The sequence below is a fragment of the Varroa destructor genome, unplaced genomic scaffold, assembly GCF_002443255.2.
Source record: "Varroa destructor unplaced genomic scaffold, Vdes_3.0 BEIS01000002.1, whole genome shotgun sequence".
Classification (NCBI taxonomy): Eukaryota; Metazoa; Arthropoda; class Arachnida; order Mesostigmata; family Varroidae; genus Varroa; species Varroa destructor.
The window spans coordinates 49,920,932-49,937,554 of record NW_019211455.1 but is presented as its reverse complement, the minus strand read 5'-3'; the positions used below and the strand labels follow the sequence as shown (position 1 = coordinate 49,937,554).

Here is a 16,623-nt window from a genome sequence, read left to right as displayed (position 1 = left end):
TCGAACGATGCGCATAAAATGAGCGTTTAAGTCAACCACTGTACTACGATCGGCTTTTTACTAAAGAATATTGAATGCATTTTCACTATGTATCAATTTACTGACCAGAAGAGAAGTATCGGCATAATCTTCTCTGGCTAACAATAACTCACCCGCTTTATAAACAAACCTTTCAGAATCTACTCTGGAACGAGGGCAAAGGCAGAATCCGAAATGTGCTTTCTCCCTCGAGTACTCCACCCGATTCGCCGAGACGAGAAAGGTCACTGTCGGATGAGGAAAGCCTAGACGATGAACACCGCAATACAAGTGCTCGAAGCACTCTACAGTTTGACGAAAACAACGACGGCGGCGGCGGCGGCGGCGGCGGCGGCGGTGATGATAATGATCGTGCAGGTTCACCACCGACCAAGAAAGGTCGCAATATCAATAGTAACCAAGCAGCGGCTACAAATGTTGAAAGTGACGAGATAACAAGCGATAATATAAGCGTAAATTCAGTGGGCACCCGCAGGCGGAGCCGGAGATGAATGAACGTAGACAAAATACTAGGTTGGGGCCAGCAGGGATACGGGCTCGCAGCAGTGGTGGTAGCAGTATAATCCCCCTATAAGTTTGTATATTGGAGCGGGTTTGTCACGGACAAAATACAGAAGTTGGCACGTCGCTTACACTACGCCTCTCGAATGGAGCCGGTCGAGGCTATACTTTAATATTATTAATCACCGATTAAGCTGACAACCACAAAATAAACTACGAAAAAAGTTTAATGGAGCTAGAACATGACGACAAAGCATCCAGCCGATTCGCAGGAGGGTTCCGAACACAGTGAACGTGTGGTAGATATGTAAAGGTGAAGTAAAATACGTGTGTGTATGTACGAACAGACGAGTTGAATTTTCGTTATCATTGTTATTATTGTTGATAGTTTGATCCTTTGCAAGCTCTCTAACAACCCGTTTACCTTTCCAGTCCGCCCAGATCCGTACTGACGTAACGAATGTACTGATATCCGGGCTGTCCAGTAAATTACGTGTGGTAGTAGGCTAGAAGGGAATGGAAGCCTGTGTGTTTCTTAACTGACAGTAACAACTACACAATAACGTTATCCTTCATAAGTGATGTGCTCTTAAACTCTACTACGATTACTGCGTTATCATTATTATTATTAGCGTAATGGCAGGTATTATTCTTGATATTGACGGCAGTTTTTATCATGTCACTATTAGAAATACGATTTTGCCTATTGAAGTTATTGACCTCAATGCGTTTACACCTGATCGCAACAGTCAATAGGAAAACGCAAGTGCAACAGGCCGTGCAATAGGCCCTACCAAAACGTTTAAGCATCGTATACGTAGGCTAATAGTCACTTGAAGGTTTTCAGATATAAGGGTGAAGTGGCTGTTTTATTCTGACGTCGATGATGGGCGCAAGGGTGCAGTCGTCATCAGACGATTGTTGAAAAAATACGTCGTTCGTCAATAGCTGGCGATCTTAGCAGACGCCAGCAGCAGAACACAACCAGCCTATTAATAAACTGGCGGATTGTTGAGTATTTGTAATAGAAACCGTAAAGTAAAAGGAAACCAGTGAAGAATGATTCGCTGAAGTGGTATTTAGGCAGACTCAAGCTTTTGTTATTGCATGCTATGATTGGCATAGGCGTTGCAGAATATCCGTCTGCGGCATGCGTGTACCATTTTAACGCGAAAAAGCCAAAAAGTATATTCTTCTGAAAAACACTATTTCATGGCTAAATTAAGGAGAGGAGGCTGAAAAGTGCCTTGTTATTATAGAAAGGACATCAATGTTAAGGAAACAGTTCTCACGATCCCGGGCAAACTAACAGGTTGGAAATTGTTGACTTTGTTTCTTGGTGGAACTAAATATGTCTACATCTAAAGCACGCCGCTAACCGCGGTATATATATATAATCGTGCCCGCTTTAAGTTTGTCACCGAGGTTCCCTTTACGGAAACTACGATTGTTTCTTTTCTATTTTTGCTATTTAGGTAGTACAATTTCAAAGAATAGCGGCATAGGCATTATTACGGTAATTGTAGTAGTCTGCCACACAAGTTGTGTCCTTATTTTAGGTTTATTATGCCGAAATGTCTGATTTCTAGTTTTAACCAATCTGTTTTTCTCTAGCAAATAAACAGCGACGATTGAATTAAGACTAGATAATAACACACAAACATGTTTATCTGACAAGATATCTTGAAGAAAAAAATTAATGGATATATAGCTGACTGTCTGCTGGCAGCAGTGATGAGCGGTTAGGGAAGGTTGAGCCTTAAACATCTGTGTGAATAAGGAGAACGAAGAAGAAATATCTATTCCGACAAATGGGGTATAATATGCGCGTCAATATTGTAATTTTAGCGTGTGGTTGTATCCAGGTGACAAAATTGTGTGCTCAGTCCTCACAAATCCCATTTAAACTATAGCTAAATTATATATCTAATTGACGAAAAACGAAAAGAAATGACTAAAAATAATATCTAGAAGCATAGTATTACCTGCGCTGGAGTTTACTGCTTTGGAAAGGGTTACACACAACGAGAATTTTAATCCGTTAGTGACCACAACACAAAAGTGGTTAAATAAATATGGTAAAAACTCAACTCGGATTTATTAAGCATCGTATCTTTGATTGTATGACACAAGTTTCCCGAGAGAATACTATAATAAACGGGTGTATGTTTTCCTGAAATTATATACATATATATGCTAGTATTCCCAACATCTGTCGATAATTTGTATGAGTCATTCGAACCATACCCAATACGAGACTATACAATACAAGGTTTTGAATGGAGTACTTTTAGCCGATTTTTTTTTGTAAGTACGTTATTCTGTGTAGTTCTTTAAAAACGAAGGTGTTTCTACTGCTACTACTACTACTACTACTACTTTGCTTACTCAATCGGTTTCAGACCAGCTCAGTTTTGGCCTAGTTATAGGGGATTACAGCGCGGGTACAACGGGTAGCGTTGGATAGCGCAGTGACGACATAGCAGCTATGAGGGCACGAGGGTATGAGACATTTGCGTCCGAAGCTTTAAATAATTAGAACGATAGCTAGACATCTGAAGCAGCGTAATTACGTAAATGAAGCAACGCAGCGAGATTAATAAAGAAATATGTTGGGTTGCCAAAATTCGGCAATGGAGTAATGCATTGAAGTTATGGAATGACCCGGACAATGCAAGAAGTTCACTAAACCAGGTTGGCGAAAGAACCACAATGGAACAGCAACAAGAATAGCTGTATAGGAGAACCCTTAGAATTGTGCTGACTACCTTTCGGGATGTATTAGCTTATGACATAATTGACTTCTAAATCTGTGTTCAATGTAGTCTTTTTTTACCTCATGGTTTTTTTTTTATTTACTTTGGTGTACCATTCACTTTCTAAGTACTGCCTCTTCCCTGTTAATTCGTTGAAAATTGTTTATGCAGTAACGATAATTTCATGTCGAATAAATATATCTTCAATTATATTCCATATTTTCCATACTTTGCAGCGATCAAAGAGCTGTCAAAACAGATCTAAGATGATGATGGTATTTCATTTTATAGGCTATTGGAATGTTTAAGAATGAAAAACTGTTAAATCCTTCTATTAAAAATACTTAAAAATAGAACAACTCGAGTACGTAATTATTCAATGCTCAAACGGATTAAGATGATATGTATGTATCATGCTTCATAGATGGTAACTATAGCACATGTACATTTGATGGAAGCAACACGCCAATATCTGCGAGTCGCTAGGAGCCATCTTATTTCTAATCTACCAAAAAGATCCTGGCATTACCTAGAAGACACTATAAGTTTACTATTGCGCACACCTCATGTAAAGACCTACGACAACGGTCTCGATGAAACATCTATACGTAGATAAAGCCGTAGAGAGGCAACTGATAATACCATTTTGCATGGTATTATCAGCAGAATGGAGCTAGTGCTGATGATGAATTTCGATGCCGCTGCCGGCTAGACACGGCACAGCTTCAGCCTTCGGCAAAATTCTGTTCAAAGCAATTGGAAGGTATTAGCGCCAACGAGCATAGTAACAGATAAAAATACTTTCTTTCTCCATTTTGCTAGCATGAAAAACTGGTAAAGTAACCTCAATCTAATATAATAATAATATGCTAATTTCAGTAGTTTGAGTCGTCGGTGATGTGAAGGGGTCCTTAGCCTCATGGTGCAGATGTACTCTACCCCACAACTGATGCAAGGAGAAACAAACATGAACGCGTGTTTGTATTGGAAAGACGTTGGGCGTCATGTGTTGATTACAATAATGGCCAGCTAATCCGCATTGTTGCCTCGTGTGCATGTACATACATGCACGCGTAACACTTGTCGTTCACAAGCTGGTGAACGAATCAGCAGAGTACACTGATTTGAGCTTTGGCAACTTTCGCCGATTGTGAGCGTAGTTGAACACGATTTAGGCAGACAAGATAGATTTATTTTCTTCCTTTATATACGTATTGTTAAATTGCTCTATTTTGGAAGCTCAATTTTTGTTCATACGTGAGGTACATACTGCAGCAGATATCGCGTATATTATTATTTCGTTATATAGTCAGCTGTACGGATCTAGCATTGCTTCGACAAATGTACAGTGAACGACCGGCTAGCACTGTTGTGTCCGAAAACTTTTTCGAAATAAAATATCTCTGCCAAAAGTCCAATGTACATAGCATAGCATACGGCAGGTACTATTTGTTTGAATAATAATTACGAAAAAATTCTGGATTGTCTTTGCAAAAGATCAGTTAGTAATAAAAGTCAGATAATTCTCCTGTATAATAATATACGACTAGTAATATACCACATACGACCGCTCGGTAAATTACGGCTACTAGATAAGCGAATAATCTTGGGGCAGGAAAGAGAAGGATTAATGCATCGCTAACCACTGCTTTGTGCAGAAGCCCTAGCAAACCTTCAGGACGCGTGGCGTCTACTTTATGCAATGGATTTTGGAGCAGACTCTGCGATTGAAAAAGCACCAATAGTTCCGTTGTCTTACGGGTAATGTGTAGGAGCGAAAATAGCCATGCAAATCATTGTATACTTACAAAACCTCACAGCCAAATAAGCTTCCTTCGGAGTCTAACATTCATTATACCCCAGGTGAAAAATACCCCAGGGTCAAAAAATTTTGTGTGTGTCAAGTGCACTCGACTGTCCAGAGCTCCCGAAAGTGGTGGATACGTATTGAGGTTTGATTCCCGTATTTTACTGTAGGCATAATCTATCCGCTTCATTTATGTTTACACCTGATACATCGTCATATATCACGAACATATCGTCATCAATACAATTTGATGAAATTACATATTAAGATCAAGTACTAGATAAAATGTAATGTTTGCACTAGTATTAAGCAATATGTCTAAAAGCGCGAAGTACTATATAGCCGAAAATAATATTATCTAGCAGGAGTGTGAGTACTTCCCGACGGGATACAGTGATTTTTTCATTCCTATTCATTTCTGCAAGTTTTTGTAATCAAGCCTTTAAGATTGCACCTTGCTCATATACGGTAGCGGCAATGATCTCTCGTAAACTGGTCAAGTAGTTCAGGAACTTCGCGGGAAGTGTCCGTCTCTACCGTGAAGCTAATAAGATGCTGTGCCAACAAGGCTACTTGCTGACTTATGTGCGTCACATGATTTTAGCGACAATCTTCTAGAGGCAGTTTATCAAAATTTGCATATTAAAAATGTGGATTTTATCATAATCCTGTGTGCTATAGGCCATCTAACGGTCGGCGTAACAGTTTCTCCTTGACAAGTTGATGTTTAGTTCCATACGGCAACGGTTTTGTTACGTGAGCTCGCAAGCACATCAGACTTGTACAGTCCTCTCTGCTCATATCTTGTAAATGTAAATAAATATTAATATTTGTTTCATACAAGAGTTACCAGCTGTGATACGTTTTTAAGCTACAAATGCCGACTTGGTATTTATCGTACAAGCATGACAAATAGGCAAATACTCATTCTATCACTGCAATGTGATTCGAGCAAGACCAACGGTGAATTTTTGTTCCTTTATTATAATCTCCACTTAATCAGACTTGTAGTTTAACAGCAACCCTGGTTTCTCAGCCAGAGGTTTAGCCATTCGCTATATATGAAAAGTCTAAACGACAACTATGGGCGAATAGCAAGGCTCTGGAAAAGCGAGGCGTCAAAACAGCCAACGAGTTCAAGGTGCGAGAAGAGGCGCAAAAAATAAAACGATTCTACTACGATATTACTAGGATGATCCAATCTGTATTTGATATTGTTTTGAGATGGCTGTTAGTGTCCATATAGGAAGCCTTGATGTATTGACTTTTTAAGCTAATACGATGAGTTTTCAAGCCCCTTAAAGCCAAATGCAATTAGGACCTTTTAGTTTTGCTCGTAAAATATTGCTGGGATTTTTTGGAAAGCGTTTAAAAACTCAAAATAATGTAAATCCATTTCGAGCAAGAAAGGACTTCTTGTTGTCCTGGTGCTAATAGCTGATTACCGCTTAAATTCTCAAAAGGATGCATTGCTAGAGGAAAAAAACTGGGTTTCGTCTGATATCACGAGCAGCAGATGAACACATGCCATAAGACAATATAAAATGCGTTTAAATTGGGAAGTATGCCGGCATATTTCCCAGTCTAAATACACCATCCTAAATATATGTATGTATATTGGTATAGTCCGTGCGGAATGAACGGTTGAATCACCATTTACGAGCATACTGGACAATTAGTCGACGAAATTACACTGAATCTAGCTGAGCCGTAAGACAATTGGATACCTTGAAAATATGTTTTTACATCAAACATATGTTCTATATCTGTATTTGTTTCTATTGGAGTGTTTTTCAGCTGCTACTACAAAAGACATAAATCAAGTTTGCTTCGTTTGTCCCTTGAGATGCTTCATCATACGTTACAACATATAATTCGAGCTTGATCTAGCGCACATCTGAAGGGTACCTCGAGTCACAACTTAAAAATCTATAGATTTGAAACGGTGTGGTCAACATAAAACCTTTTACATTGTTGCGCTGTTATTTAGAATGAGGTATCTTTAACTCCGCATTGTCAATTGGATCTGGTAGCTTTTAGTTTACGGTCTCAGATAAATATGACAACTGAGTTCTGTTCCTTCAGCATATGTTTTTTCAATATGCTCGGTTATTTCTTGCGCTTGTATGCACTCTTTTTTTGTTTAATGCGCCCTTGTAATAAACGTTTAGCACAGCATGGGAATATTAGGGTTAATCAAAGTATTTTAAATTCTCTCTCTCTCTCTCTCTCTCTAATCGTGTTTTCGATGCTGTTTGTATCCGTTAGCACATTCTGATCGATTCCAAACGCTCACAAAGTACAACTTTTAGCACTACTTACCAAGTCATGTAATACCGATTCGCAAGAACTTAGAATTTATTAAATTGACACTTTTCATTGAAAATTTGTAGATACATCTCGCCATGTATTATTGAGTTCATGTGAGCTTTATTTAATTACGACGTTGACGAGGCACGAAAATCAAGATTGTTGTCTAGCACCAGAAAGTGCCCTATTTATCTTCTTGTGTAAAAAGTCTACCTTTGAGGACTTGTTTTTCATTAGGCAAACTTAACAACGGTATGCCACACTGACCAGACAATAAAGAATTCGAAAACATGACTGCTACACATGTGGTATTCTAATGCGTATTACAATACAACACGCCAGTGGTCGTCTGCTAGTTTGTTGCGATGTTGTTGTTGTCAACAATTTGCTATCATTAAGTGTCTGTGGCATAATCCCGATAAAGATCACCGATCAAAATACTAAGAGACGCAAAAACTGAGTCTAAATCCGAATAGCAAACGGCCTTTTATTCCGAAAAATCGTAACTTCAACATGAAACGGACATGGTGTCGATCTGTGCATGAATACGCGAGTTCAACTGTTTCGTAACAGCATTTATACTCGATGAGCTTTCGAATAGGGAATGCTGTGGCGTAAATGAAGCTGCTGCTGCTGCTGCTGCTGCCACTATCAAGTAATATTGTTCATGTAATACTTTGTCATAGCCTCTTTTTCTGTAACAGCCACAGCCAACCTATAGTCGGACCAATCAGTGCGGACTTTTCCACTGCGCCTACATATCTGCAGTTCTATCTGCATATAGAAGGTATCAAACATAATATCTTTCGCAAACGTCAATAGTACGATAATAGGTGATAGCCTGCAAGGTCGGTATTTATTTTCCGACAATCTAGGAACGCCAGAAGCGTCAAAGCCCTTTCGGCTTGTCTAAAATGAATAATAAAGAAGTAAGTTAGCTGGCCTTTCGGGAAAAAAGCATGAAGAAAAAAGAGCATCTACAAGTGGGAGAAACATCCAGATCTTAAATACAGCTTCAGGGTCGTTTTGTAAATTTCCAAAATACTTTTACGGAATGAAACCGGTTCAACAATCGTTTGCGCCTAAACTGTTGACTACTACCGTCGCCATCATGTTGAATTGTACTCGCAGACGCTAGTGTTTACCATTGCCGGAGGAACTAATCAGCTGTAAATCTTTCCGCCGCTTGACACCCAGCGGACTGTTTCCAAACGATGGCAAAACGCGGTAAAGTGACCCAGGTCTCGAAACCTCAGTAGCTCAGACCCGGGCCAGCGGGTTAGTCAACATTGTTACCGTCTTTGATGTTTCTGTTCAACCCCTACATAAACAGATGCTAATGATTTGTTCGTAACGTAAACGTAATATTGTCATGCACATGCTGTATGCACAAGTGATCTTACAACACCTTTCGAACTCTTTCATGTACTTAGTCAATTAAATGTGCATATCATTATCATCAATGGTGTCCTACCACCTATTTATCTCGTTGACGTAAAATTGTGGGATAAAAGAGTATATGAAAATAGTTTCGATGATAAGTTGCGACTCAAATAATTTTCTTCTTAGGAAATCGTTAAGATTCTGTAAGAAACAATGTCTGGTGGGTATGGCGGACAGAAGGCCGCTAATTTTTGAATATTTGCAGTGTGAGATCGAACGTTGTTGTGTATAATAGAGTGGCCTACGATGTGTACTAATATTGGATGGTAAATGCGGGTCTTCTTCTCATCATTTCCGCCCAATTCTGACAGTACGATCCAGCCATAAGCGATAAACCGGCACACGAAACTATACTGTATTCTAAAGCACTGGACAAGTTCCACAAAGTTTTGAAGTTGCACGTTTGAGGCCCTCCGGTTTACTTGTATTTACCCACTGATGTGACTGTTAACGGTTGTCATAGAGAATCCATTTTTGATCACAAAATCAGTTAGCTCGGTGCAAGGATAGGTCACGGTTGTTATGAGGAGGCCAAGAAAAGCAAGTGTCTCCACGTCTGTTTTTCATCCTCGCATGAATCATGCGGCAGAAATTTTATTGCTTTGTATTGTTACATGCATCAGACCTGAACGCTAACAGCTGTGCACTTTCAGATGGATCTGCTTCTGTCATAGTGTTGAACACTCTATTATTAACTTTAAAAGAGGGTATTTCGCAAGATTCACTTTCGAGCTCGAGATTTCCTCCCGGGAAGCTTTTGAGTGAACGTTGTTTCTAGCAGTATAATATTCACCAAATACAAAATTTTGATGCGAAGAACCATTTCCGCCGCTGTGCTTCCAAGATGGAACTCATATTCATACATCAGTTGACCCGTTTGCCTTTCCATGGCCCCCTATAACTCCTCTTGCTGAAAGCTCGAGCGATAACGTGTGACTAAACAGCCTCAGATTTTAACGAGTACAGGTGAATTTTTTTTGTTTAAATTTCTTTTAAAGTGAAGTTGATGTACTTTTTAAAGGTAGCTTAAAACATTTATATTAAAAATATGGTGAACTTTGACGTTTGGACGCAGGAGTCTGACAAACTAATACGGAAGTCTCAAGGTAGCCCGTTTTGCGAATATTTAGAGAAGTGTTGAATTCGTAAATGCTACGGTTATGGCTAATGTGGACGCCCTAGCCAACGCGTCCGAGAGGAGAAAAAACGACAATGACTTGAAGGTCGACAAAAACCAGACGACTAGCAATGACATTGCTGCTACGTACATAAACCCCTGCACCCCTAACGACAAAGTGGGTCGAGAGCATAATGGCGAAGCAAAAAAAATTCGAAGAAGTATCAGCTTTTCTGACACTCCGACAAAGATAAGCCCGAAGAAACATCACGACGGAACCGTCACTGAAAATACAGCACGACAAATTGATTTCGCTGATTCTGGGCAGGATGTTTCGAATGAAAGCAACTCCACCGAAACAGTAGGTAGAACACTGAGATTTCTCCGTTCTTAGAACAGTAATTAAAACGATAATATAGTTTGTCTTTTGCGGTGGCAATACGCCTAGAAATTTCAATCCTTTCTAGCTTTGCTTACAATGTATACTAATTTGTACTGGCAGACTTCGTAGGTCGCCTCGGAACCAGTGGACTTTGTTTTTGCCAATACAGATACCCACTATGTATTTCGCATAAAGCCTCATGTAACAACTTTCGTCTATCTGTGTTAAACGAGCTGTAAGACTCTGTTGTTATGTCTTCACTTGAATTGTCTTGCTAAAAGGTTCGTCCCATTTTAGTGGCTTGCGCGAGCGTCATATAATGCTATACTACTTAATTTTCAAACAGTTACGACATCTTTCAAGGGACGAGGATTCTACGCGACACGGAACTTGTTGTTTTTTGGCTCGGCGGCAAACGATTGCCGATCTGTACCCAGCAATTAAGGTTTCTTCTCCGAATGGAACTGAACGACGTACAAGCAGCGAGTCCAGCTTGGTAAGATATTGTTTATACGATTTCTATGTTGAGGGATTCATTGAGCGGGCTGCCTAGGTGAAACGCAGGCGTTCACATACACACATGGGTAAGACCGAGTTATCCATAATAGCTAGCAGCGTATTAATAGATCGAGCAAATGAAATCTAAAAGTAACCACTCATCAGTTTTAGTTAGATACATTCACTGAACAGTTCCATAGTCCGGTTCAGTTCTGTAACTGTGTTAACATATATACAGCATTTAAACACTGCAGTGGATGTGCACAGCTTCTATTGGCGCAGTGTATTGAGTACAGGGGGTATATTCGGACCTGTGATATTTAGGGAAAGTAGCGTTATTCCGTCACATGGTCTCCGCGTACAGATGTTGCTGATCTTCATTGAAGGAAATACGACTTCTGGATATTTTCGAACAGGAGTCGCTTTCGTACGAAAAGCGAAACATCCGGGAGCAGTTTTCGTGTAAATACATACCAAAAGACACTGGTCTTTTAACACCAACGGCGTCGACTGAAACTCTCGTGGGACGACTATGCGAGGCAAGCTGTGTCACACCCACCTTAACACCCCGCTCAACGCAAAAAACGTCGTCATCGGTGAACGGGTCCAACCGAAAAAGACAAATCAGCATAATCCCAGTAAGTTGCATTTTCCTTCCCAAACGATCGCCGACGTGTTTACGTAAGTTCTCAGAGATGTCGCTCTATAGCAGTGGCATCAATTACGAATACGGTAGTGGAAGTTTTACGACGAATGTCAGTTCGAAGTCAATGCTGGTCTGTAGCAGTGTTTTAAATCCGTCGTATGGATTTTAATTTGTCAGCACTCAATTTTGGTTTAGACTACCTCGGAGCACCTGGGGTGTCACAAGGAGATCCCTCTTTCGCGGGCAAACTTAATCTACCCGTAAGTGTTTTGTTAACTTTTTTTTGGAACTTAAGGCACATTAAAAACTCGGCGCATCCATCTAAATTTAGATGGATGCGTCGAGTAGTATCATTAACCATAAGTTACGAGAACCGTAGTGCTACATATGAAATAATAATGTATTAGGCAGTAACAAGGTGTTTTTCTTTTAAATACAGATGGTACTAATGTTACCTGTGTGGAACGTGAGTAATTTAGTAATAATGAAACTGTCTACTAATGCGCCCATAAATCCTAAGGGTTAAATGGCTAAAAGTCAAAACTATCTATATTGTTTGCTCTTCTCTTAGACACCCGTATAGGCACACTAGAATACGTCGTATCACGGACGAAAACTAGTCGCTGTTAACAAGGTCCATTCAAATGTAATAGTCGGTGAGACGCTTCTTATGAGATTTACTGGTAGTCTACTTTTTGCAGTGTGTATTGTTCTCCTGAAAAACTGATCTTAGTAAATTTTCGAATGAATTTGGCACCTGGTCACGCGATTGTTGCCCTGTTTCTTTGTTCTAGAGAATAATCGCTACGTCGCCCGCGGTCCCGGTCGCAAAAGGGCCTGAATTAGTTGTCATTTTTCGCAAAATGGGCACAGACCTTCCAAAACGATTAGCCAAGAACGAAAGGGCTCTTAGTGCTAGGAAAAATTCCCTTGGCGAATTCGGTGTTTTGAAGCCTACCGTGCAAGAAAGCTTTGACGCAGGATTTATTCAAGCGTACAAGCTGATCGCGCAATGCATTGACCAAGCTTCGCTTATGCACCGCTCGATCGATGACGATCAACATGAGAAGCATCTGACGGCCAGTTCTATTAACGAAGTTCTCAAAAGTGACCACACGGTACGTTATAAGTTAAAAAGATTCGATTTTATATTAAACAGCCTGCTTTTTAAGTTTGATGCAAATGATCGCAATGTTGAAAATTGTTATCTTTGATTGCAAGTGACTCGACACTGATTTTACAGCTGGATAGAGCCTGAAAATGAAATTACGTGTTGGACAAACTCTAGTTGGAAGAGTTAGGACACGCTGTTTTGAATCCTACCGTTCACGTATACTGTAATGGATAATATATATCATGAAATAAAAAAAACGGCTCTATGGAAACACATTTTAAATGTTGGAGCTCTCAGGACATCTCAAAGCTTTGTAAAGAGCTCGATTATTGGGCGATTTACGATGCAGAAGGTTAAAATGATCGCACGCTACTATTGCGCAACTGAACAGTATATAACCTCGGGCATTCGACTAAAAACCTTTGCCCACAGTGCCCTGCCGCTCAACAACTCGCGCCACAAACAAGAGGAGTATCTCCTGTCTCTTCATGATGACGTTTTTTCATAGCATATAGTTGTACAAGCCCTTGCTTATATACGTACGGCACAATGCTCTGCATTCTAGTAATTTATATGCGGGTATTTTTGAATAATAAAAATGTGTCGGTGCTCGATGATCTGAAGGGAGAGTTTATTCAACAGATACTGGAAAACGTTTTGACCCCCCTAAAGGAAATACTTGATGATCCCGAAGCTGATGGAGTTGAGTTAGCCTTAGACACGGTGGAAGCTGCCATGAGTGAAGCTAGCAGGTAAGCATTTTCAATACAGATGTCCAGCCCGCTTTCCCTTTCTGTTTATTTCTATGTTTAGCTATGTCGTTAGTGTCGAACTTATGATGATGATGGTGATGACGAATGTGTGGTGCTGGTATGTTCGGTAATGTGTGCTCTGCTGTCGACTGTGCACGCCCAGGGGTACATACGTTGAAGCAAGAGACGAACCTAACGACCCACTTTTCGAACGACGTGCTCGACCAAGCCTTTGGGAACTTGAACGGCAGTTTCGACGTGGTGCCAAAGACGCTTATAACCAGATTATTGTAGAAGCATTTAACGATGAAGCAGAACTTGATCTGAAAGAATTGGTGGACAATATTTGCGAACTTGTCAGCATCTATCAGGTGAAAAATTACATGGCAGTGTTACTAACATTTTAATTCAAATCTGCATTGGCCACAAAGTAGAGCCCCGGTATCCTATACAGCTTTAAGTTAACTAGCCATTATCTGCGGATAGACACTGAACAGAATCCAGTTGGAGTAGGGAGTCTATCAGGGCCTATGAACCTTGTGAATAAGTAGACACATGCGCCAGACAGTTAAAAGTCAACTTCACTAGGACGGACCTAGTGAAGTTAACTAGGCTGCGCATGGCAAATGTCTACAAAACGAACTCTTGGAAACAAACCAGGTAGCATACAATGGCGTTACTATATGCATGCATATACGTTCACTGTCTTAGGGACGGAGGTAGTAGAAACAATAGTACGCTCATATTTTTATATGCGAAGTGTTTATACACTATTAATGCTCTATATAAATCCCAGATGAGACATCGTAGCTAATAGCATGCATACAATCGAACTACGCGTAGGCAATGTCTAACACGCGAGTTCTTCTTTTATAGATGGGAGTCAAAAGGCTGCTGGAGTCGAACGTAACCTGACAGATCAAACTTTGATCAATTAATAGCATTACTTAGAAATGGCGATCTTCGGCAAACGCGACAGCTTCAACGTTTTTCCTTTACGCACACTTCCTGTCTTTGTTTCGCAGAAGTTAGATCGGGTCAAATTGTGTTAATGATAAGACCAAGACAAGAGAAATGAACAAAGAGAGCATCTGCAATTATTGTATTATAAGATCGCAAGTGAGCACAAAACGGATACTAAGTAACTTACGTCACTAAGAGAACAATGATTAGTAATTTACACCCAAACAAATGCTCAGTAGAAAGTACAAAGCCGGCCGGGTATCGTCAAGCAGGACCTTCATGACACACGCAGTAGGTCGACAGAAAAATTCGATATTTACCGAATTAGATTGAATATACATTTGTTTCTGGGCATTAAATATCTTTATTTATCTTAGCTATATACTATGTCAAACATTTTCTAATATGAATCTTATTACTTTACCTAACAAACCAGCTCAATTATCCAATTAATCATCACGAATCTCAACAAGGATAGCTAAGTGCTAAGTAAACCTATGATTCTTTGCCTGTTTTTCGCGTGTCCTTGACCAAGGACAACTTTTCGTTGAACAGTTCCTGATTTTTGCTGTTACTGTTGATTATGATAATGATGTTTTTTTGTTGTTCTCGTCCTATTGATTTACATGGGTCCCGAGACCATTTAAAGAGTCGAGCATAATTCTACTAAATAACTTGGATGAAAAACAGAACAGGATATAGCTAAATGAAGCAAGATCTGCTTTTATATAGCAAATCGGAAAGAATATTTAAACTAATTACAAAAGATTTCAATTATACATGTTTATAAGACGACCTTTATTATCGATACAGATGGGTACAATTCCGCTTTTAATCAACAACCTACGTTTGTGTGAATCGTACATATAACACGCTTGGTTACTACCACACACTCAGTAAATAAATGCTTTTCTATTTCGAAATTGACCGTACACCATTGCAATAGACACGGTTTCAAGTGGCAATAGTTGGGCTTACGGACCCAAACTCTAAAATTTGATGAATCTCTCCTCAAACGAACAGGTCCCATTTGTTTTGTCTGACAAATCGTTCCAAGTCAGGCAAATAATGTCAGTTTCAATTTGTAGGGTTTAACTTTCTTTTGCGTGGGCTACGGTAAGTATCGCTTTATGCTATTTTGTCTAAAACAACGCCCCATTTTCGTGCAGCTTAGTTAATCGGTTTCCTTTTTTTATTGACGAAATAATTTGTTTTGGGGCTCCTAAGGTCAGCAAAAAATTACCGTTTTAGGCGGGTAACACAGCCATGATGCCTTGACGTGAAGCTATCTTTACTTTAAATTATTATAAAAATACAAAGTCCCTAATCAAAAAAACTCAAATAGGACACTATGTACCTAAAAGCTTGCTCGTCCTAAATAGATCTACTAGTATCGACTCTTTTTAGCGGTTTTCGAAAACAAAGGTATAGCAATGTATCGTATAGGGCCTTGATTGATAAGCAACAGTATTATGCCAGCAGAGCCACGTCTGAGCGCAAGAAAAAAACAATTTACGTTCAGCGTTGTCGAAGTGTTTAGAGTTATTATCCAAAACAAATGGCACAGAATTTCCTTATAGGCTTCTGTTGCGCTCAAGTTGGCGGCCGCTGACAGAGGTGAACGCTTGACGCTAACGTCGGGATAGCAATTCTCGTTCTTTTTTCCTAGTTTTGACAAAGGACTCAGGATAACTACTTCGCTTAGGAAACTTAACGCTGCCTTAAAAATCTATGTTTTCGATTCTTCAAAGTCAAATCAGCTTTCACATTCACAATAGCTAATACTTGCAGATTCAGTTTATATTTACTATTTTAAATCCGTAATAAGAAAAGAAGGAAGGCCATAGTTTTCCCTTTTGTTTCTCCTGTTGGCTGACAAGAGGTGTTCATAGGTATGATTGAACAGGAAACAAGTTATATTGGACATTCGTTACGCCATCATTGACAATAAACGTAGTAAGCGTATTTAGTTAGTTTATGCTTGATGAAATTCGTCAGCTGTGATTGTCTGATTTTACTGGCGTTGGACGGTGCCCATCTTAAACGACCGTCGCCATACTCCTATTCAAACTAAATATCAAAGAGGGCGCTTGTGCCACTCAGGATCCAAATGGTGTCCTAAGCGAATCCTTGACCGACGCAAAAATCTTTTATGCTGTAAAAAATTTGTCCCGACAATCTAATTAATGTGCATATGTTAGGTATGGAATAATACGATGATCTGAGTGCCATAGTATGCGCTGCAGATACACGTCCGATTATTAAATAAAGAAAATTTCTTAAGGTAATAATTAA

The 16,623-nt window shown here is 39.7% G+C and overlaps 2 protein-coding genes and 1 long non-coding RNA gene across 19 annotated transcripts in view; 2 read left to right on the top strand and 1 right to left on the bottom strand.

The window, feature by feature from the left end:
• The window catches only part of LOC111244411 (choline-phosphate cytidylyltransferase B-like), an 18,272-nt gene extending 15,542 nt beyond the window's left edge, over positions 1-2,730 (top strand). For 3 of the 5 annotated variants that reach the window (XM_022791495.2, XM_086979159.1, XM_022791497.2), the window contains one exon: positions 177-317. Coding sequence is in view for 1 of the 5 variants with exons in the window: in XM_022791498.2 (XP_022647233.1) it covers positions 177-530 (354 nt within the window). In the remaining 4 variants the exon portion in view is untranslated. Of the gene's footprint in view, positions 1-176 lie in introns of all 5 variants that reach the window. The other 2 variants (XM_022791498.2, XM_086979158.1) reach the window with 2 other exon arrangements.
• Positions 1-7,737, bottom strand: part of LOC111244412 (uncharacterized) — a 21,203-nt gene extending 13,466 nt beyond the window's left edge. For both annotated transcript variants that reach the window (XR_015320337.1, XR_015320339.1), the window contains exon 1: positions 7,426-7,737. This is a non-coding gene — a long non-coding RNA (uncharacterized LOC111244412). The remainder of the gene's footprint in view (positions 1-7,425) is intronic.
• Positions 7,726-16,623, top strand: LOC111245499 (uncharacterized). Of its 12 annotated transcripts, none has more exons than XM_022793931.2 (8): positions 7,726-8,068; positions 9,932-10,334; positions 10,702-10,851; positions 11,240-11,491; positions 12,294-12,617; positions 13,238-13,365; positions 13,529-13,736; positions 14,242-16,623. In XM_022793931.2, the coding sequence occupies exons 2-8, from the start codon at positions 10,017-10,019 to the stop codon at positions 14,278-14,280; spliced, it is 1,419 nt and encodes a 472-aa protein (XP_022649666.1). In that variant the 5' UTR covers positions 7,726-8,068; positions 9,932-10,016; the 3' UTR covers positions 14,281-16,623. The 12 variants fall into 12 exon arrangements, with proteins under 12 accessions (XP_022649666.1, XP_022649669.1, XP_022649670.1 ...); XM_022793934.2 differs by having other exon boundaries at positions 7,726-8,200; positions 11,270-11,491; XM_022793935.2 differs by having other exon boundaries at positions 7,726-8,200; positions 13,286-13,365.